Source organism: Oryzias melastigma, linkage group LG5 (assembly GCF_002922805.2).
Source record: "Oryzias melastigma strain HK-1 linkage group LG5, ASM292280v2, whole genome shotgun sequence".
Lineage (NCBI taxonomy): Eukaryota > Metazoa > Chordata > Actinopteri > Beloniformes > Adrianichthyidae > Oryzias > Oryzias melastigma.
This window is the reverse complement of record NC_050516.1, coordinates 15,995,997-16,020,359: the sequence shown is the minus strand read 5'-3', so window position 1 is coordinate 16,020,359 and position 24,363 is coordinate 15,995,997. Positions and strand designations below refer to the sequence as shown.

The 24,363-nt window shown below is 37.5% G+C and overlaps 1 protein-coding gene across 1 annotated transcript in view; it reads left to right on the top strand.

Annotated features, from left to right (window-relative positions):
• rims4 (regulating synaptic membrane exocytosis 4) overlaps positions 1 to 24,363 on the top strand; it is a 42,337-nt gene that overhangs the window by 9,743 nt on the left and 8,231 nt on the right. Inside the window, exons 2-3 of the mRNA XM_024270503.2 lie at positions 17,113 to 17,257; positions 23,450 to 23,562. Of these exons, the coding sequence (XP_024126271.1) occupies positions 17,113 to 17,257; positions 23,450 to 23,562 (258 nt within the window). The remainder of the gene's footprint in view (positions 1 to 17,112; positions 17,258 to 23,449; positions 23,563 to 24,363) is intronic.

Genomic DNA, 24,363 nt, shown 5'->3' with positions numbered 1-24,363 from the left:
ATGAAAGAAAGGCACATAAAACACATTTCCTAGTCTAAATAAGCAGCATAGCATCGGGATGGAGAGAACATAATGTGGTGTAAAGGTTCCCTCCCACGGGACTGCTGCAAATGTGGCTAATGATGTATAGGGCCAAAGAAAGAGGCCAAAAGACGCAGGGAGCTGTGTCAGAGATATGACTTATAATGCAGACGAGAAAAAAAGGGGGGAAGGAGAAGAAGAGAAAAGTCTCTGGTGTGCTTCTGATTTGGAGAAACGACCTAAAAAAGTCAGGGGTAAAAAATGGGCTGCCAGAAAAGGAGGTCTATTCTATAGGGAGGAGGAAGGGGAGGGAGTAGCGGGTGGGTGCAGGTGTTCATTTGTAGAACTGTGCATATGCTGGGATCGGGATGCAGTCGAGGAGACGGAGATTTGCAGTCTTGCTGGTTTCTCCTCGCAGCTGAGTGGTTCAAAACAGAACAGTTTTTGCAGGAAACTATGGTCATGATAAAATGCACGAGTTTGTGATAAATGTGTATGACAAAGTGGAAAATTGGTGAAACTAAAACTTCCATCCACAGCTGCATCTGACATAAACTTTTGAGTTCAAAAAACTTTAGAGAAGTCATTCCAGCAGACTAAACTGTCGGTAAAATAACATTTCCAAACGACAAAAAAGAAAAGAACACGCTAAAGAGGCATATATCATGCTATTGTTAAGCCTTTCAGATTAAACTATATATACATATGTATGATAAAATATGACCTTTGTCACACTAAAGAACACATTTTTAGCAAAATATGAGTCATTTTTGTTAACTATTTTCCTACCTTGAAGGAAGACGACTCGATCTCTGAAGCTCCACCTTTCACTCGTTGTGGATGCCGCCCATTTCATCACGTCATCCTAGAGCTGGCCTTAGGTGTCTGCGTTTCGCCCACAAATACAAATTCCTGACCGCTTTGTCCCTGTCGGGGTCGCGGGGGTGCCGGAGCCTAACCCGGCTACTGATGGGCGAAGGCGGGGTTAACCCTGGACAGGTCGCCAGTCTGTCGCAGGGCCTCAATCACACACACATTCACTCTCATATTCACACCTAGGGGCAATTTAGAGTCACCAATGAACCTATGAAGCATGTTTTTAGATGGTAGGAGGAAGCCGGAGTCCTCGGTGAAAACCCACGCATGCACGGGGAGAACATGCAAACTCCACACAGAAAGGTCAAAAATCCCCCAGCCAGGATTCGAACCGGGACCTTCTGGCTGTGAAGCAAGAGTGCTAACCACTGCGCCACCGTGCAGCCCAAATACAAACAACATCCGAATTTTTGCAAAGATTGTGTATATTATACATGTAAAATTAAAGTGTTTTGCTGATCATCGTAGTGCTGGCAGTCCAGACTCTCCCTGGAAGGGGTTGTTCTGACTTGTCTATGTCACAATGTGATGCTTGTTTTTGTGGATTGGAAGGGGCTGGTGCTCGAATAGCAGGGTTTAAGAGGAACACTCAGAGATATGTGAATTACTTTATTGTAGAAAAAAAAAGATTTCATTCAAATGAAATTGTAAAAACTTTTATGACTCCTAAACACAAAAAGACTTCTTAAATAAAATCATATTAAACCATCTCACCCTGATTGAAACTGTACGACTTTATTTTTTTCAAGTAGTGGCTGTGATGTGAATTTACCATCTGAAGTGTAGCTGAAATGCATAAGAGCTGAAGAATTCATAAGTGTTGGTACAAAAATGAAAAATGTCATTCCTAAGATTTCAGAATAAATGGCTGGTCTGCAGGATGTGGATCTAATAACAATGACAGCCTGAGAGCAGGAAGTCAAGTTCACAGAAGCCTCTAGTGGAGACAAAGACAGACAAGAGGCTCTGAGCTGCCTCTTCAAACGCATCAATACATAATGAATGAGGTGTGATTTTATTCTTAGCAGCGCAGCTGGTTAACAGCCATGCTTTGTGTGGTAATGACAGCAAAACTGCAGGAGGCAATTGGAACAAGTTGATCCGACAAGCTTTGTCAGCTGCAGCCTATTGTCCCTGATGACAGCTCCTTCTTTTGGCCTTCGTAGTTTTTCTAATGGTAAAGAACAATACAGAAAAGCATTTTTTGCTCGATTAAATGAAGATTAAAAACCAAAAGTTGCCGTTTACTATAGTATATTAAATATTTTTTTTCACTTAACCCATTCTCATCTGTTCACATTCAAACTTCATATCAGATACTGATCTACTTGTTAATGTATCAGGTTTTTGAGCATTCAGGGTAACAGGATAACCTCTTTCTTACAGTATATCTGATCATTTCTCTCTGAAAAGCTGATGCTTATCTACATTTTTTTCATATCTTTATATCTAAATCACAGGAACAGGAAGACCCAGACTAGCGTTGTGTATCCAGGGCAACCGCTGCAGAGTAAAATAAAAGACAACAATAGAAATTTGTTGTCTATTACAAAGATACACTAGTTCCAAGATTAGCGTAGCTACCGCCACAATCCGTGCAATGCTTATCAAGAACAAAGTGTTTTAAAGTGACCAGAAGTTAGAAGTTTCTGTTATAACACATATTAATTCCAAGTCAAATCAGCTAATCAGGTAATAATTCAGATTTTTCAAAGGACCAGGAACTGATGGTGTGGGACTAGTCAGAAAAATGTCATAGAGAAACTTTAACATGACAAAAGTTAAGGAGACAACAAAAGGGTGACATAAACAGTTGACTTCACCATATCTGACAACCATTCTTACGTTTTTTTAAAGATAAATACATTTTTACAAGATAATTGATATGAATGATACCATAATTAACATGTTTTCCCAATTTGTGTGCGATTTTTAATTTTTTTCTTCTTTCCTGACTTTTCTTTGCACTTTTTTCCTTTTTTATGCTAATTGTTGATGATTAAAATGTTGTTTTAGCATGTGAATTTTGTAATATATTTTTTGTACTCTTGAAAAATCAAAACAAATAAAAAAAACAAAAAAAAAACAAAACAAAAACAGATAAGCTATGCCTGGGGCAGGTTTCGAGAAGCAGGTTTTACAAATTCAGAGTTGAAGCCTGAACTCAGAGTTCACTGACTCAGAATTTGCAAACTCAAAAGTTTTTAGTTTCAGAACAGCTGAAGAGAGTTAATTCAATCAACTTTGAGTTGTTGGACTCAGAATCAGGTGATATAGGAGGCACGGGAACATGTATGTTTTCCATCAAATATTTATTTTTTTAAATTACTCCATTCAACTGAAGGCAAACCCTTGAAACGTCTTCTGATGATTAGTGCTATACAGACCTCACTGAGCTGTTTAACTGTTACTCATGGATGCATGTTGCTTGGATCTCTATTCTCCTAAATAAAATGAATGTACAGTTTCCTGTTGTGTGATTACATTTTGTCTGAAATGGCTTTTCTTAGTTGCACTGGATTTCTAATTTCCTAATCACATTTCCTTGTTGCTAACAGTCCTTTTAAGATGATCAAGCAGAAAGCTATACTGCTCAAATTGATAGCTAAGCTGCATTTAAGATGAAAAAACCCCCAAACTATTCCATAAGCACCAATTTGTAGGTAATTGATGCAGGTGGTTATTTAGCAAGAAGCAGGCTGATTCCTAAAGAGCTTATCTGGAACATTTTCAAGAACATAACAGTTACCATTAAGTTTTTTGCTTGACAACATGATCTTAACATTATTCATCGCTATGTGCAGGAGCTTCTACAAAACTCACTGTTTGTGATGAGTGAGTGGAAAATAATGAAGATTCAGCTTTCAGCCCCTTTCACTTTTCCTGACAGAGATTTTTCTTTGCAAAGGCTCATTGAGCTGGTAATTCAAAATTTGAGACATGATGTTAGTACAAATATTGAGGCACTACATTTATCTCACACAGAACAGCACAACTTTTTAGTGTGGTGCCAAGGCTGGGAAATAAACCAGCAAACATCCCATTAGAAGATGATGACTTTGCAAGTCAAGGCAATTAAGTCTGATGACTTGGTTTGGGGCTAACTGCAAGTGAAGCTTAAGGAGAATAAAGATGTAATGACTCATTGTTGCAATCTTTAAGAGTGTCAAGATGAATAAACCCACAATTTGTATCATTGATGCATCTTACTGGAGACCTTCTGACAGAATGCTGTGTAAACCCCATAGGCTGAATCATTGACTCGATATGAGAACTGGACTGAGCGAGTGTGACATCACCCATGGAAAATGGATTACTTCGGGCTCCAATGAAATGAAGCTTTCTTTTACACAGTGAGCAGTGATTGGTCCAAGAGTCAGTGTTTCCATGGAAATCACTTTCAGGAATGAGCTTGTTGGGTGTCTCTACCAGGGATCACTGTCCGGTTCTCATTTACAGTCTGTGAATTGAATAACTGAACTGTAGCTAAAGTTGATTTTTGCTTCTTCTGTCCCCATTTTTCTGTTGTCTACAATACTGAAGCATTCATAAAAAAGCCCAAAATAAGACAACAAAAAAGGGCAAAAAAGTTTCACCTCGCAGTACTTTCACATATTTAATGTTAATCATTTAGATTGAGTTCTTCAGCCTCTGTGGTGACATTATTACTAATCTATGACCCTTGCTTCTGTTTTTTGGAGTTAGCAAACCTACAAGTAGAAGACATTTGTAGCTGACTTTAATTGCTTCTCTGACCACACACATTCATATTCATATTAAAGGATGCCCTCTGATTCTTGGTTTTTCTAAATCTTTATTTTCTTTGTCTGTTTCAATCTGTAGAGGCCTTATAATAGCACATGTAAAACTATGTAAAAAAAAATAATAATAACTATAAGTCTTAATGGTCAATGATTTTCTTTTTACAATTAGATCATGTACCAACTATAGTTTTAGGGAAAAAAATCTTTGGATTAACAATATAGTCCATGTTGCCTGTTCTGTTAGCAGCACAAGCAGAAGGTTAATTATTCAGAGCAGAGGGAGAGCAGGATTTTATGTTTTATATCTGAGAAGTATCATGGATGCATTGAAATCAAATGCACTTGGTTAAATTGCAAAAATCCACAAAAACTGTATTTTCCACACTATAGGGCCCACCAGATTACTAGGCGCACTGTCAATAAATGTATCAATTATTTTTCAAACTTATCCGTAAGGCGCAGGTACAATAAGCGAGACAAAGGAGTAAAAATGAAGTCCATCAGACTCGACGAATTACATTCACAGTAGGTCTAGAAGTTGATTGGAACACGCAAAACGTTAGCCGTGTTAGCTTATTCACAAAGGGCTACCTGTAGCTCCCAACCTTATTTGCAACATGTAAAAATAGGTTAATACCACTAAAACATTGATGACTGATGAAAACTCCCAATATTTTTAGGAACGAAAAAAAAAAACACCCAGCCTTGATTGAAGCAGCCCAACTAGAACTAATACAAATATAAATAAAGAATGTAAGGTGCACTGTTGTCTTAAAAAAAAAAGGCTTTTTACCGAGATTTAGAAAAAACTGTGACTTTTGATCCAAACTTGATCTTTTTGTTGCTTCTGTGAATACTGCCTCAACATGATGGTTGTGAATTAATACATTCTTAAATAAACTAGATAAAATGTTTACACATCAGCTGTAATCTTACACCTGTTATACTCAAACACATGCTAAGACATCATGTTGAGTCAGTCACAAGCATTTACTTCTACTCCAACTACATTTTGTTAAATCGTTCTCAGTGGTCTTTTAATTATAATCATGCAGTTTCAAAAGCCTATGTTGTTTTTTAAAGACATATTTTCTGAAGAGCAATTAGCCTCTGAGTTAGCTTCTCAGCTAGCAATATCATAGTTATCCATCCGTCGAGAGTGGTTAAAAACATAAAAACTCATCCCATCCATTTGCAAAGAAAGGTTCCACATGCAACTTTTCTTGTGTTACCGCTGCTTTTAGTGCTCAAGCTAATCGAGAGAATCAGGTCGATTTTCAAGATAAAATTTTTCCGTATAATTTATTAGTTCTTCCGCGGCCCGGTGGCAAGGGATCCACGGACCGGTGCAGACCACTGAAGAACCTTTTTTACAAAAGTAAATATGTTTTCTTTGTCTGGTGTGAAAGATGCAATGACGCAAAGGGGATGAAATCAAAAGCCCCAGACTTCAAATTTCCCCAACCCCACACACAAGGAAGTAGAAATAACTCCGATTCAAAAAGTCACAAAAAATATGTTTTAGAACACTTTAGGACCTAAGATAAATGTTTTTATAAACCTCTTCATATTTAAAATTAGATTAGATCTTACCAAAGCCTTTAGAGCTTCTAGAGTTAGTTTGTTTTCAACTGTCCTTGCTAAGACATTTGACTTATGCTAAAAGTTCTTTGTTTTCCTCTGGACTCGTTATTTCTCTTCTCTGCCCTGCAGCCTTAATAAAGGCCTCAACAAGAAAACATCCCCACAATGTCAGCTTTTATAGAGGACGGTGCCTCTGTGACTGAGAAAAGTGCTTTCTGTGTGTGAGGGCAACTTTGTTTAAATGATGGGGCATTTATTTTCATAGAAACGTCAATGTTAAATTGATTAACTCTGCATGGACAGTGAAACCGTTCAGTAATGGCTTCAACGAGGGGAACAAGCCAGCCTTCAATGTGTTGAGGCCAAGGTTTTTAGTCAATTTTTTTTTCTCTGCAAGGTTGGATGCTAAATATGTAAGTTAATATTTTTGTAATTGCAATTAACTGGAGTCATATTTTGAGGTCGATAAGGAACGGTGTCAGAAACTAAAAAAAAATTAAATAAAAAAAAAAGAAAAAAGGCCAAATATTAAAGACCCAGTCCAATCATCTTTTGATCTATTCTAAAAGTGTTTCTTGGTGGTCTTTTATTTAGAATTATGCTGTTTTTGGAAATGGTAGATGTGGACGCCCTATAAGTACTGCGTAGTGAGGGAATTCGGGCACAATCCTTTTAGCATTTGTCTCCACAATAACGGCTGCACACAGATTCAGCATCAACTTTTTTACAGAATGACAGAAAAAAAAGAAATCCAATTAACATGACAGTGCTTTGAATTTCTACTATGATTAAAACTAGTTTATGGAAAAAAGAACAGACTGTCAGACTGTTAAATATCCACATCAATCATCTTTTGATATATTTTGTTTCCTAGCGGTGTAATTTTTTTGGGAATAATGATCATGCCAATTTAGCCTAAATTATATATATATATATATATATATATATATATATATATATATATATATATATTAGGGAATTTTTCAGAAGCCAACTATAATTTAATCAATTAAGCTTTGATGTATCATAAAGTTTAAGTTTGTATCTTAGTATCTTAAGTTTAAGAAAAACGTTACCCTCTGTGTTTAGATTCAGTGTCATACTTCAGGCCATGTGTCCATTTCAGATTTGTAAACTCAGTTTAAGGACAAATAAAATAGCAGAAGACATGCACCAGAACAAGTAAAATTAGCTTTCTACTGGATTTTAGGGAAAACGCTGGAAACATACACTTCGTATACTCAATGTTCTAAAGGGCTCATGCACGGGAACAGAACATCTCTGCATTCGTCAGCAGCAAATGCAGCCTGTTAAACACAGAGTTAAGAAAACAGCTGAGCACAAATCATTGGACGGCTGGAGCTGGGACTCATCGTTCCTGTTAATTGTAGCATGTTGTCAAATGTTTCTTTCATGAAGAATTTTTTTTTTTTTTTTGGTCTTTTGAAGCGTCAAATAACTGTTTCTGCGGAAGCAGAAACCTGGTATTTTTTCCATTGTTGTAACACTTCATCAGTGCTGTCAGCGTTTCACCTCTTACTCTTCTGCTAATCACTTTCCATCTCCGACTTCTTCCATTATTTGAGCTTCATCTCTTTTGCGTTTCAGCGTCAACAGACCTCTTTATCCTTCTGTCCGCACATCATCTTGCTTTCACGGACGCTTCCAAGTTTGCTCCCTTCTGAATGGCTCCGAATTAGATCAGTTCAAAGGATTGGCTTACATGGAAATGTGGAAGTAAGGATGCCAGTAAATAATGTAAATCTGACGTCAGTGTCCTCATGTTCCCCCGCTACCATCACACTGGACAGTTTCCCAAACAAGCCTTAGGGAGGCGGGGAAGAGGCTCAGCCGCTGTTCAGCAGGCGGACGCCAGGCAGGTGGAAAATATAGACCAACACACAAAGCACTTTCAAAGTCTGCATTCCATTCAAGCTAAACAATAGTTAATATGAAAATGTCATTTTACAGGGTATAGATGAACATTTCCTTCGTGCAAATTATAAACCTCCCAGTCCTGTGCATCACATAAATGATGCAAAATACTGGAATAAATAAAATGATAAAAACATAAATGTTATTATTAAATGATTTATAATCATTTGTTAAATAAAGCCAAATTTTATTATTTTGTCTTTTGAAAAACATGATTTTAAAGGGCCATTTTGTTCATATTTGGAATTAAAGTTCCCACTGTGACTCAGTGGCGGGCCGTGCATTTCACACCTAGGCCTTCAGTAGTGCTCCATCTGAATCAATCCAACCCTCATTAACTATTTTATGGCAATAAAACTTCTACTGCAGGTACAGCTGCCACACACACACCAAAAGCATAAAAAATAACCTGATAAAATTTCAATATTATGTAGGGAGATAGTAAAATTTTACTCACCAAAAATCCAGATTATTTAAACACAAAATCCATCCTTTCTTTCCTCAAGATTTCAATCACTCTGTCGTGCAGAATCCATGCGTTTCGCAGATGGAAAGTGTTCCGTGGCTGTGATAAGCTGGAAAAGGCTGCATGCGGGAAATGTTCTGGTATTCCTGAAGCCCCTTGTGGTCGAGGAGGGAGACAAACATCAGTTTTTGTGATCTTGAAATCTGGTCTGTGTCTGGAAAATAATATTGTCGGTAGTGCGCGCGAGGATTTTGCGCTGCACCTCTTCGTGAGCTCGGAGCGCCCGCGGTGCGTTCAGGGACCTCGTAGATTTCCTCGTATCGGCTTCTCTCCCGCTAAACGGTGTCATGGAACTCCTTTACCCGTGCCAGACAAAACTGTGCTACAACTTTACTCAAAAATCGGACAATGAGACCAGCAATGTAAACAGCTCGCTTTCCACTGGTAACATCTTCAAACCTGACACGCCGCTCCTCGACACCTGTGTCCGTCACATAACGCAGAACCAGAGCGAGATGCGCTGCGTTACTCGCGTCTGTCGTCTCATCCACCATAACAGACACAAACAGGGCTTCAATAACTTCCCTTCTGATCTCCTCCGATCAGGGCTGCACGGTGGCGCAAGTGGTTAGCGCTCTCGCCTCACAGCGAGGAGGCCCCGGTTCGAATCCCGGCTGGGACCTTTCTGTGTGGAGTTTGCATGTTCTCCCCGTGCATGCGTGGGTTTTCACCGGGGACTCCGGCTTCCTCCCACCGTCCAAAAACATGCTTCATAGGTTGATTGGTGACTCTAAATTGCCCCTAGGTGTGAATGTGAGTGTGAATGGGTGTGATTGAGGCCCTGCGACAGACTGGCGACCTGTCCAGGGTGTACCCCGCCTTCGCCCTTCAGTAGCCGGGATAGGCTCCGGCACCCCCGCGACCCCGAACGGGATGAAGCGGTCAAGAAAATGGATGGATGGATGGATCTCCTCCGATCACACTGATCGGGTTGTTTTGTCCACCAAACACGTCATTAGTGGACAGGTGGAAGTCTAAATCTGTGTCACTCTCCGCGATGAGTTTCCTCTGTTTGTGGATCCAGCGCTTTCATCGCGCCCCCGAAATGAAGGTACCGCTAGTAGTTAGGACTGAAAGTGGCGTTCAAATCCTTCTCCCGGTTGTGACAGGCTTGCTAGCTTCAGAGTTGCCCGACTTTGCTTAACAATGTCCAGCTTTTCTTGAAAAGTCCGTCTTGAAAATGGCTTTGACAGTTAAGCTATTAAATCCACTTAATATATTTGCTGGTGCAGCTCGCTGAGTCGCTACAGATGCAGTTTAATTTAATTTTTTTTTACAATTCTTTTGCACCATCAAATATGTTGTGACCTGTAGATGACTATCTTCAGGAATGTGAGAACTGCAGCAAAGATTTTTTTTTTTTTTTACAGTTTCTTTCGTTTGTGAAGTTCTCAGTCTGTTGCCAGTCGTGAGACAAAAACCTTTGTCATATCTTTTCAAGAAATGTCCTGTATGAATGTGACTAACTTCAATGTTGGTGAGACCTGCTGTCTTTTAGCTCCTTTTATTTCTGCCTTCCCTTAGATTTTGTGAAATTAGATACATGTATTCAGCTTAATTTAACCGATTAATACCCACTACTTTTACTTTAAATCCTTGTATTTTTTGTTAAATAAAAATACTTCTTTAAATTGTTTTTACTCAATCAATTGTTTATTTTTTAAAATTTTCTCTGATTTTATAAGTTCATAAGTTTCATAAGTTGAGACTATTGGATGCTTCTCATTGTGTTCTGTCTTCCATCTGCAGTTTTTTTTTTTTTTTAAAACAGGATTTTGTTTCCTGTACAAATGTGTTTTTTTGGTCATCTTAGACATATTTCCTCTAAAGATCCTTCTAGTAAAGTGAAAGATCCGGACTGTTCAGCACTTCTGGGATGAAGTCATGCTGCTTTAACAGCAGTCATAGGTCGTAGTCCTCCCCCAAAAACAAACTACTCTCAAATTCAAGCTCCCCTGTTCCAGCAGAGATGCTGGTTTTTAAGTCAAAAGGCTCCATCCTCTCGAGCCTGGAGGACATGACACCCAGCATTACTGTAATGTCACATGTAGACTCACCTGATAATATAAGATACTTCTACTTTGACAGAGAGCTTCAGCTGACGTCTGCAGATGACACGATGAGTTCTGAATCTAGAAGAAACTTTTGTTTTGCTGAAGATGAAGAACAAAAAGTTCAAACCAGGGGTCTGCAATCTTCAACAATTAAAGAGCCATTAGAAGCTCACTTCACTATGTTAGTGTTACTAAATAATAATAAAATACGTAAACTATTAGTTTTTTCAAAAAATAAACATTAACATAAATACATATATATTTTTAAATATGATATACTTTACAACTTTTGATACAAGTTTACATGATAATTTTTTCAAAATAAAAGACACTCTAAACCCCTTAATATCATCTAATATCACCTTAATAATGCAGTGGTGAATAATGTAGTGTCAGCAGTGATTTAAAATACATTTTATTTTATTGTCCTTGGTGCATCTCTGCCATAAATTCATAAATCTACCAAACTAAAATGAAATCAGAGCTATTGAAGTGACTCTACTGTGTTTTTGGACCATGAGGTTCACTTAAAAACAGTAGGAAGTCCACCTCATCGCATTAAGTATGAATTCCAGCTGTGTTTTCTAATTTAAAATTGATTTCTTTGGGGTACACAGTGTCAAAGAATCTGTCCAAATGTTCGACTTTGCTAAACTATGAAGCCGCACCGCTAATTGCTGGAGCATCATGGGTTATGTCAGGATGATACTTTTTGATTCAACTTTTTGTAAATGAGCTGAATAAAGTTTGACTTATTTGACTGTTTTGCTTAGCCACTTAGTTGGAATAATATGTTTCTTTTTAAAATTGAAATTATTTTTCTTCAACCAGAGCAACTACTGAGGGGTCAAAGAGTCCTTCTCAGGTTAAGAGCCCTGGTCTAAATGGTCTTTAACTTCTTCATTACCAGGACAGGGGTTTTCACTCTAAATATGCTTTTAATCAACCTTGATAAAACCATTTCTTAATAAATGTGACCCAAATTTGAGGCTTTCCCTTCACTTAGTTTAATTTTGAGTTTTAAAAGCTGCTGTTCTGAACAAGAGAATAAATCGGGTGACAATTCAATGCATTCATACCAAAGAATCCTAAAGATGAACGTGAAAATATCTGAAATAAATTGGATTATAGCAAAAAAAAAAACCACAATGGTTGCTACCGTTTCACTGCAAGCTATCACAACTTCAACCACAACAAACTAAAATGTTTCTACAAAAATTAAGATTTAATAATCGCCACATTCAATAAAGAAAAAAAATGTCATTAAATGGTCACCTTAACTGTTGGTAAGTGTCTCACTCATAACTTTATTTTATTCTAGGCCTTTAGATAACTCATCTGTAATGAACACAGTGACTTTGAGAGTATTCTATCAGTTTTAGCTTCAATGTGTACAAAGCCAGGATATTAAAAATAAAACAAGCAGAGAAGCTGAAGGAAGAAAGTAGAACCAACAGGAGTCTAGACGTACTGCCACAGTGGTTTCATCTAAGTAAATTAGGCCAGCAGACCCACCTTGTCTAACAATATTCCTGTCTATCAGTGAGTTGGTGGGATAAGCCGGCTGAATAAGGAGCAGCTATATCCGTATCTGCGCTGCTTTCATTAATGCGTCTCTGCTGGGAGACAAACTAATGAGTCCTGGCTCTTCGGTTGCTTCATCACAAGTTCCGTGCGTCACCTCAGACACTTTTTTGCGCTACATCACAGTGAATGCCCTACATCTCGTGCTGTGAGCTACATTCACTGCAAACGCAGGAGGCTGTTTGAAGCTGGAGTGGCTTTGACTTTTGTTCTTTTTGTTTTCTTGAAGCGCACAGAGGAGAGATGGAGGGATTGGTGAAGATAAGAGTGCTTGTACTTAAATACTGATGACATTTAGGATAATGCAGAAATGCCATTCACATTTCAGAGGCTCTAGTTGAATCCACAATCATCTGGTGGGAAATAGACATCAAACTACCAAATAATCCACAAAAAATGTCATTATTTCTTGGCATTTACACGGCACTAAGAGCATAGAGGACTCAGATGAGTAAAAAGAACATATACATTTCACAGTGAGCTTTTGATAGTTTTTCTTATTTTTTACATCACGTTTTCAAGCTTCATTTTTTTATCTTCTACTGATTAACAACAATTTGCATAAATAAATCTTTAAAAAAGTGCAATTTTGAGCTTGATTTTCTTCATACATTTCCTTATATTACTGTTCTGCACATTTCTGTGAAATTCCTATTTCAAACTTTGTAAATATTTTTATTTTATTTGAATTGTAAGTGTTTCCATTTTGGAAAATAAACATTGGTCTTTTAAAAAGCAGGACTACCCACTGCAAGCTAGATAAAGCTTTACTCTTTGACAAGACCTAACTAATTTATAATTTAGGAGTAATCAGTAATCAGTAGTGAAATTCTCGGTAAATAAATCTCAACTCTATCGTCTTAAAGACAATTTTCCCCCATATAAAACCACTTTTCACCACTATCAGATTTTTTTAAAACTCAGAAATAGGAAAAAAATGTGATTTACTATAGAATATTGGTTGGAAAACTGCCACATACCATGAAAGAGGGTTTTTGCTGAGGGTCTCTGCAAAGATTTTGCAGAAAAATGTCTCCATTTTGAGTAGTTCAACCTTAAATTTGATCTCTAAGTGTTTGTCAATAAAAGAGTGTTTTTGTTCAATCAATTAATCAATCAAGACACTGTTCTTATAAGCAGTTTATTAATGCTTTTTTAGGCATTTATAAGTCATGCTGTTAATAACGGTCTCATACACACTTGAACAAAGATCGTGAATGTGCCTATAGTTTGTTAATTAATCTTATTAACACTTTAAAAAGGCATTTTTAGACATCGAACAATGGTAATTAATAACTTATAAACACATTTGTAATGCTTGTTTATTACATTGTTTATTAAGGAACCTAATTCTAAGAGTCATTTTGGTTTTTATAGTTTATTCATACGTCATGTGGTGTCCTTACTTTTTTCTGCTCTGAATAGTTTATGTCATTCATGTTTTATCATCACAGTGTCCAGATAAACCATGTTTTTTTTTTAAAGAAAGGTTTTGTGGCTTGTTCAAACTTTTAAAAGATTTGCCAACCTATTTTGATTTTTTATTTTTTTTTGCTATCAATACCAAACTGATGCTCTGCATAATAAAGTTTTTTTGTTTTAGTGAATCATGTGGATAAAAATATCTTATATATATAAATATTTGGTGGAGTCCATGGTAAAAATGGTAAAAACAACCTGCACAATGTATTGCTTTTTTCTGATATTTTTTCTCTCCTACACTAAAACCAACTGACTGTTAGAGAACTAAACTGAGATCTAAGCACAGTTCAAACAGGGACTTGGACCCATGCACAGATGCAGCCAGACGGACAGAGAAGGCATCATGTGCCTCATGTCATGTATAAATGTAAGAGACAAACAGAATCAGCAGCGATAAGCAATCTGTCGGTTTTCGGAGCATTGATCTTTCGTCCTGATTGGCCGGTAAAATTGCCTTTTACTGCGCTGCAGAAAAAGCGTGAAACCTTGGATTGAAGTGAACAGGTGTAATGGTCCATCAGTCCCATGAAATGCTCTCTGTCTCCAGCCGTCGTCTCCCCACGGTAATGATAATGCAATTCTGTTTTGGTTCCATAAGCGAACAAGATCATTGTTGGAGCAGAAGTCACTGAAAGGTCAACGTTTTTTTGACAGAGCAATTTCATTTGAAATATACTGAACTATATGCTGGGGTTCCTTCAGTTTTTAGTGAACATGCAGCACTTTAAGACAGGATGAGGACACATTACATTTCACATGACACGGCTTACTTTTATTGACTTAATTAGAAAGGGATAATCAGACTTTTCAAAAATGTATTCAAAAGGAGAGACAGAACAGAAAATCATTATATTATGCATGATTGTGAAACAGATCTTAAAACGTCTTCAAATCCTGTTTCTGTTCTGCAGAAAAAAGAAAAAAGAATAATAAACAAAACATCTCACAGGAAACAAACTTGTTTCATGAGTTCTCTTCATTGGGCTAAAGATACATCAATCTTCATCGATCTGGATGACTTTAAAACAGCACAATTAATGTAAAATTGAGCCAATCGTTTCAGCAGCTGCATTTCCGTAACACATATTTGCAAAACTTTATCAAGATTCTTGAAATATCAGAAAACAGTCACTCAAAAACAAAGCAACGGATGTGAAAAATACTTTGATTTAAATTACACACGTTCAAATTTCTGCTACAGCACTAGTGCTCTTCATCACCGATCAAAGGTGCCGGCGTCCTATTCGGGCTGTGGAGTGACAAGCTAGGTGGAAGCGGCTGCAGATGAAGCAATTTTGGGAAATCGTGGTTATTCTGCATTACACGTTCAAGTTTTGATGAACTGTGTGATAGTGTTGGACCTCTTGTGGCGCTCGAGTGGGTCAGCGTGGATTCCAGTTGTTGGTCATGTGATATATTTACCGTATTTGAAAAAAAAGTGTTTCCATTGCAGTTTTACGAAATATGTCAATTTCAATCCGCCTGAAAACCACCTCCTTCAAGCACAAAAAAAATCTTTTTTACTATGAATAAAAGTTTTTTTTATAAATTGTCTTGTTTTACTAAGCAAATCTGTTATTCCAAATTGTGCAATTTAATTGTCAATAGAAACAGCTAATGACATGATGAATGTCACAATGATCTGCTGTTTTTTTGTTTTTTTAGTTAGATCTGCAAACATTTGATGAAGAAATCATAGTAAATACCATTGACTGTATGTGAGAACTGGACTAAATAAGTGTGACGTCACTTATGACTCCAACAAAACAAAGTCAATTCAGTTTCCATTTTTTGTCATGTTGGAACTATTAATCATCAATAAGCAGTGATTGGTCCAAGTCCCCTTGTGGTTGCAAAATGTATAGATTCGAATAAAATAAAAGTATTTAAGAAAAATTGTATATAAAAGGATAAGTGCTTGGTAATATTTTTTAATAAATTAAACTTCTAAGTTTGCAGTTGAGTACTAAAAATGCCCTTTTTTTAAGCAGAGATCACCATGCTTTGGTTCACATAAAACCAACACTTTACAACTTCATGATGTGATAAAAAGTAAAAGCTAAGAACACTTTGTTTTTGGATTCTATAAACCTTAAAACAACCCAGCCTTATAATTTCTTCTCATCAAACTTTACTTGTGTAAATGGAGCCATCATTGTTCCAGGCCATTTCAGTTTCTTGAATCCTGCCTTTAATATATAATAATTATTTCAATTTGTTGTGAATGCAAGGCTAAAATGAGAAAAATCCCTTTGTTCTCCAGTTTCCTGCAGCTAATACATCTGTGGAATAATGGGTTTCCGGAGTGAGTCACCACAGTTCACTAATGCTGTTCAAAGCCAGCTCCATTCACACACAGCAGCTCCAGAGCGAACGCTGAAATCAGGTCAGCAGGGATGCAGCAGCCGTCAGTGACTCATTCCCAAATTTAAATTGGATGGCGTGAAATCACCGTTAAATATTTTATGTTTCTGTTGCAAAATCCTCCGAGCAGTTCTGGAAAACACAAACAGGTGCAGAGAGGTTCTGTGTGGCCAAACGCTGCTATAAGCGGAACATAAAGACATCACAGAATGTAGGGCAAGTGCTGAGCTGCAGTCTGAATGAAACTGACATTCGGGCTGCTTCTTTCTCTCACGGTGATGTAACTGCAGCTTTTCATCATCAAATTAATTTTCTGCACCTTTTTCATTCGACTTTCCTCTTGACTGAGTTGTCTGAAACAGGTGAAAACCAACAGTAAGGAACCAGTCAGGAGGCAGAGGCAGTAACCCAAATCTGCCAACGGCCCATCCCACATGAGCACGATGGAAATAGCTCCATTCTAGGTCACTCTTTAATAATTGCAGAACTAACTTCCAACACGACATTCGTAGGAGGATGCCAACTTTCCTTTAGGATTTCTCTTTTCATGTCTCTGATTTGTTTCAAATTTGATATTTTTTGTCTTCTTTTTTTTTGTAGATTAGCTTAAATCAGTTAAAAACAGACCAGAGATGAGTTCGTTAATAGTCACAACACACTGATGCTGAGCTCTGCTTCGTCTGTGGAGAAAGTTGAGAGTTCTTGTAGTCGAAGTGAGTTTTTCTGTCTCTGGAATCTAACATGGAACTTTCAATAGGTTTGATTAATCAGCCAGGTACGTGCTAATGTTAGCCATAAAGAAGCTTTGTAGTTTGTGGTAAGCTAAAGCTACAGAAGTTCCGTTCGTGTTCTCACCTCGTGCTGCGGCGTCCTCATCTGTCTTTGTATCCACTTCATCTTAGCCCTGTTTGGTTCTCTGCAGTGGAGACTGATGGCAGGAAGCTGAAGGGAGGCATCCAGAGGAGCACCGAAACGGGTCTGGCGGTGGAGATGCCCAGCCGGACTGTTCGCCAAGCCAGCCACGAGTCCATCGAGGACAGCATGAACAGCTACGGCTCAGAAGGAAAGTGAGTACAAAACCAGAGTCCTGCGGGATGACAAGACACTTTTAGCCTCGTTCTGAAGCAGATCAAGTGTTTTATGACATGAAATCATGAACGCAACTGAAGATAGGACTTAAGTTTTAAAATTTCAGGAAAACTCAACTGACTTGTGCTGTTTACTGATGCATTCAAGTATGGAAAAAAGACAGTTTGGCGCTTTTTTCCTCTTGGTGTGCACACTGCCTGTTGTTGACCAATTAAAATTGTGTTTTTGTAGCATTTTTCTCATAATTCAAGACATATATAAAAAAATTTAAATTAAAACTGTCTTTCTTAGTATTCATTTATTCAAACTGAGTTGGATCAGGTGCAGATGAAAACCAGCGGTTTGAAAAAGCTTGAGTTTGTGATGAAGTAAATGCCATGGGCGGAGCCAAAGACTTCCTGCTCTGCCTAAATTCTGAATCCTCCACTTACAGACAAATAGATCCATTGAGGTTTTCCAGTAAGCTTTTTGAGTTTTGCTTACAAACTGAATAATCAAACTTTTAAAAAGTAGAATTGCAATAGATAACCAAATGTCAAGATGTGCGGTATTCCTCAGGGCTGTGTCCTCAGCTATCTCTTATGTTATGTATGATACCTCATGGGGAGTTGAAGAGGGTCTCTTATCAAATGTGTCCAAAAATATTCTGTCCAGTGATGATCAGAAGCAGCTCAGGGCTGTTTGTTAAAAACTACCTAACCCTTAAATTAAAATGACTGGAATCTAAAAAGGATCTTGTAATTCTCCTTTAAGGTGTTTTAATAGTCATTCTTTAACTCTGCTTGGTTCAAAATGCAGCAGCAAGGCTGTAAACATAAACTGTACTTTTGATCAAAGTTGGCTATGAAATTTTGTTAGGATCATAAAATCACAGTTTTAGTTTTCGAGCTTTACAGCGGCTGGATGGCTCAGGTGTCCTAACTGTTTAGCCAGTTAGACAATGTTTAAGTTATTTCTATTTAATCGTTTGCTTCATTTCAAACACTAATTTCCGACAATATAAGAAAAAAACCAACAGATATTTAAAATCCCTTTGAGAAATAAATAAAGGCATTTAAAAAAACTAAATGAAAACGTAAGAAGATGATGTCTTAACAGTGTGATTACTCATATTCATAGAGATTTTTCTAGTAATGCTTACAACAAACACTTAGATCACTTTAGATTAATTAAATATCCTGAGTATGAATTAAAGTCAATTCGAGTTTGATTTTTTAATTGAAAAGCAGTAGGAAGAAACACATTTATATAAAATCACACCTATTGAGTTATTCCATTTGATATGTTTGTAAAGTTATCTTAATCCGATTCTTTAGCCTCCTGGTTTTTAATGTAAACATTTTTCAGACTTTTCCCATTTAATCTAATCTTATTATAAATCAGCACAAACTGACTTTATAGTCATTCTGACAGAATCCCTTTGACTTCTAGAGCTGTTTTTTTGGGTTAGTTACCTGCTGGGTTGATTTGTCTCTGATGCCCCAGATCTTCAAAAAAGCCAAAATTCTATCTGTTTAATTTTCCAAATTTGAGCAATTTTCCCAGTGAGAAAAAACTCTATGAGTGTTGAAACAATGCTTTGATTATATGGAGAAAAGACAGCACACAGAAGTGGAGTGGACGTGGAGCATTGCTCATAGAAAACAACAGAGTCCACTATAAATCTTTTCAATCAGTCAGAGTGCTCCTGCTGGCTCTGATGGAGCTTTGCAGACGCTGGGCCATGGCACGAGCGACCCACGAGGTTCAGCTTTTTCAAGAGCGGTGCACGAGTCTCTTAACTAAACCGTGTTAAATGTAAATATACTATATCACAGAAGGACTAAACATTTTGAAAAATAGATAGTTCCAGATAAGTTTCTTCTTGTTTGATTTTTATTTTAGACGAACGTCATATGAGTTTAGAAGTTCTCAGAATCATAGAGTTATAGTTTAGAGATGCTTTCAGTTAATCCACTTCTCATCCACTCAGTGTTCGCTGGGACTGAGGCTGAACTGTCCTGCAGCACACAGAAAAACCCTTAGAGTTGGTGTGGCATTTGTGCAACACCAACTCTATTAAGTGCTATGAAAACAATTCTTGCAGTGTGTTAGATTTGCTGCAGCCCAATAAGACAAAAAACAGAGCATGCTGAAGCTGCTCTCATCTCTGTCTGTTGTTGTGCTGCTTTTATGACAGAAAATAGAAAATCTGCAGAGGCCTGAAGGGATAGAAAGATGTTTTTCATTGAAAAGCACTCAATAATAATAATAGTGTATTACCATGACACACATGCACACATGGACACATGGAGAACTGTGCCAACCTGTTACCAGCTGTAACCCAGTTATGTAACAAAACAAGGCAGACAGACAGACTGACTGATCAGAGATTGGAGGGTTTAGAGAGGAGCAGCAAAGAAGGAAGCAGAGGTAAAAACAGAATTAAATGTATCCATGGATACATTCACATACAGATAAATGTCCACATATGTAAATGAGGATTTTGAAAGGAGCGTTATTATAAATATTTATTTTACTCCAACTTGGATTACACAAAGATCAGCTTTCAACTTATTAATGTAAGCAAACTTCATGAGAGGGATAGGTTTAGGTTCAATATATTTTTCACCACTTTCTTAAGAAATCAATGCTTAATCATGCATGACGAGTTTTATTCTATCAGGAGTAATTATCTTTATCTAAACATCTGCTAATGCACCTTGTAATAAAACAAATTCTTGTTTTCCAACTTGTTTAAACGTGTTTAAAGACCAACTCCAATGAGAATAATATTTTTTTTTAAACATTTTCTAGCATTTTTCTCATGATGAAGGACATGTATATAATAATGTATCCATCATTTTCCTTGTCTGAGATACCAACTGGTTCAAAATTATACCATTAGATAGCTCTGATTTTGCTCGCTCTATTCTATTCTATTCTATTCTATTCTATTCTATTCTATTCTATTCTATTCTATTCTATTCTATTCTATTCTATTCTATTCTATTCTTTTTTTTTTGCTATGCCAGAGTTAGCTTGGGCTTGTGGGATTCTATAAGCCAGGGATAGATAACTCCAGGCCTCGAGGGCTGCCTTCCTGCATGTTTTCCAACATATCCTGCTATGGCATATTCTAATTGGCTGGACACACCTGAACCAGGTAATCGGTCATGATTAAGGCTTGGATATCTGAAAATCTTGCAGACACAGCGGCCAGGTCCTGAGTTTCCCATCCCTCCTATAAGGTATTGGAAGATGGTGTAAACAAAGGAATGTTGGGAAATTATTGAAGCTAACTTCAGTACCAAAAGTCCTATTCACAATCCAGAGGCGGATATGCCTCAGAAAACGACACATGCTTTTTGATTTTGGCTCCAAACTGCCTTAATCATAATTAAAAGACCACTGGGAACCATTTTAATATAAAACAATATAGTTGGGGTGGGACTTTAAAGGCAAACAGTGATCCTGTGATAAAGGTCAGATTTTTCATTTCGTTTTTGAACATTATTTTTAATTGGAAATATTTTCTTACCCCCATTTTGACTGTGTGTGTTCATGTGTGTATGTTTGAAATCCCTTTGATATCTCACAGCATAATACAAGGAAGTGTTTCCATGTAATTTATTTTTGCAGTGGAACAGTCCTTACAGCACAAACCAATGGAACTTTTATTTAAAGTCGTATTTGGGCGTTGCAATATTTGCTTGTGGGGAAGTCTAATGACTAACATCCAGAATTTTGTTTTCTTTGATCATAACTTACCTTTCATAATGCAGCTTTTAATTTGCTGCCTGGCTGAAGCAAACCCGTACCATAATACTGCCTCCACAGGTTGCTCAGCACATAAGCTGCATGACGACACTATACTCTCACTTGTGTTTAAACCCAACACATATAAACTGACAGTACGCAGAAGGTGGAATTCAGTTGAAAAAAAAAGTCATTCATTGTCATAAAATGTCATTACTTTGCACTTTTGAGAGTTTATCAATATTTAAACATTATTAAAGTGTATAAATTATGCTTTAACTAAGACAAGTAGGTACAAATTCAATGAGCTCACTGGTTTAAGTTTGAATAAGCTTCACAGATTTTGACACAGAGAAAAGTGGAAGGATTTAGCAGCTGCTGCATCATCTAAATCATGTGCAGCCTCTCGTTTCCTGTCTGAGTGAGATTCTGTCAGATATTTGGCTCAATCTGCTGATTTAAAAGCTCTGTGCTTACTCATGCTCAGCCATGAATAAGCAATTTGTTATGTAACACCATCCGGTCACACTCACGAGCGTATTGATTTATGATTAGAGCACTTCAGGCCTCCAAAGCTGAATATGAGTTTTGTTGTATTTGTAAATGAGACTAAACTTAATTTTCCACCAACATTGTTTTTTTTTTTAACAAGGTTGATGTATAACATAAACATTTGTGTTTGCTGTGCGTTTTCAGCAAATTAAGTTATATTTCTAATATCACAGATTCCCTGTCTATCCATGTTAAGACCAGATATCTTTTGATCAGCAAAATGATTTGTTTTACATCATTCTGAAGTTATTTGTGTTGATCTTTAGTTTGCTAAAAGATATCAGAACAGTATTTAAAAAGCACTGATATGCCTGATGACGTACCTTTATTAAACATTTAAGTTATACTAATATCACAAACAGACACAACACACAGACATTCTTAATTTTCATGAGTGAACGCTGAGACAACCGACTTCAGAATGAACCTTTTTGATGTTAGGACTCTACCAAGAGGAAAAAATAGAAACATTTTAGTGGACAGGAGTGTGAAACCTCTTCAATGGTCACATTCAGAAACGTACCAGTTTGGACTTCAAGTTTTAGAACATGGATTACATTTCAGCAGGATGCTTTCTAAAAAAAAAAATTGTAATAGCTATTTTTATTCCAACATGTTTTCAAAAATAAATTCACATTTGAAAAATCTTTAAAAAAACATTTAGTTTTTGTAAGAACTCCAGTACAGAGAAATTTAGATTGTATTCTTCCTTCAATATTATTATTTACATGAATCAGAGGATTCTTGCCACTCTGGTTTACAGCACATTCAGATGTACTCATGAATATTGTGTAATATGAGATTTTAAACGTAGACTTTGGAGCTTGTAGTCTGTTCACAGCCTCTGTTTACACTGAATGTCATATTCTGTGAAACAGCAGCATAATCCCCAGATGTGGGGCGCATGCTAACATACTAATCTGAAGCTCAGGATTTTAGCACCCAGTAATACCCAGTTGACTAATGTTGCTTGACTTATCGCATGCCAGGAGGGCTTGTCTGTCTGTGCATGTGCACATACTGTACTAACAGGGTTTTTTAATAACTATAAACATCAGTGCATTTCTTTTCATCCTATTTTAGGTGTAATAGCACATTTATGTTTATTATTTTATTTATTTCTTTCAAAGAGTTAATGTGTAATTTATTTACATTTTTGAATTGGAAACTCGGGCTGCCCGGTGGCGCAGGTGGTTGGCGCTCTCGCCTCACAGCGAGAGGGCCCCGGTTCGACTCCCGGCTGGGACCTTTCTGTGTGGAGTTTGCATGTTCTCCCCGTGCATGCGTGGGTCTTCACCGGGGACTCCGGCTTCCTCCCACCGTCCAAAAACATGCTTCATAGGTTAATTGGTGACTCTAAATTGCCCCTAGGTGTGAATGTGAGTGGATGTGTGAGTGATTGAGGCCCTGTGACAGACTGGCGACCTGTCCAGGGTGTACCCCGCCTTCGCCCATCAGTGGCCGGGTTAGGCTCCGGCACCCCCGTGACCCCGAAAGGGAAGAAGCGGTCTGGAAGATGAATGAATGAATGAATGAATTGGAAACTCATATTGAGGTAATTTAGAATCAGAATGTAGAGGTGCAGGATTTCAGAAGAAATGTGTTTCTTAAAGAACGTTCTGATTCACATTAAGAAGCTGGCCACGGGCCACTAAAGCACTCTGATCTTTTTCTATTAAATGTGTAACAAAGAGATTACAGAGTTAGGCCAACAGTCAAAGCAGAAGGTTCAGAAAACCAATGCACTGTTTATGATGTTAATTTATTTAATTTGAGCTGCAAATGATGGTTGTCTTTTCCTTTTTTAAAGTAGTTTTAGATTTGCTGAAAAGGTTTTTCTCTGTTTCCTGCAGTTCTCATTTCTTTTCTTTTGTCATCAGTCTAAACTACAGCGGCATGTGTCTGGCCTCTGATGCCCAATTCAGTGACTTCCTGGATGGGATGGGACCGGCCCAGTTTGTTGGGCGACAGACGCTAGCAACAACTTCCATGGGTAAGACCAACACATTGTCATTTTTAGTTTTTTTTGTGATAAAAAAACATAGTACAATGTTCACTTTTAATAAACAACAGCTTTACATATCAGTGGAGTTCAGCAATGTTCTGAACGGGAAAATAAAACCTCCGTTTTGTCCTTTCGTTGACTCATCTCTAGTTTTTCCTGTCTCAGCTTCTACCATTTTCCACTTCATTCATGTTCCGACTGCACAAACCGCATGGATTGTGTGCAGATTGTGCGGGACAGCAGTGATGGTCCATAAGTGGGTCAGTTTCCTCGCTGGCAGCAGACCGTGTCCTTGGCCCAACAACAGTTACACTCATTGGAGCAGCTCACTCCAAACCTTCTGTCCACCGCAACATTATATAATGTCAGAGAAGTTGGAGCAACTTGGCTGTCATCTGTGCTCAGTCAATAATATACTTGTTTATTTCTTGCTGTTAAGCCACTTCGCTCAAATGCCAAGTTTTATTTATGTCTTAAAAACAGTAGAGCTGACTGACAGTTACTCAAACTAAAACTGACTTTAAAAGCAGCGTTACTGTACCACGCTCACTATAGGACGCAGCGGATGTGAACGTCCTATTTTGAACTTCTGTTATGTACAAGGTGAATTTTAAGGCATTTTAACTGCATTCACAGTAACTCTAGAACTTGTTTGTAACACAGTACACGTTAGCCTTGTTAGAAGCATTAGCCAGATTAGCATACTCACAATACCTATAATTCCCAACCTTGTTTGCAACTCATAAAAAAACAAACGTTGCTGTTACTACGCTAACATCCAACCTTGTT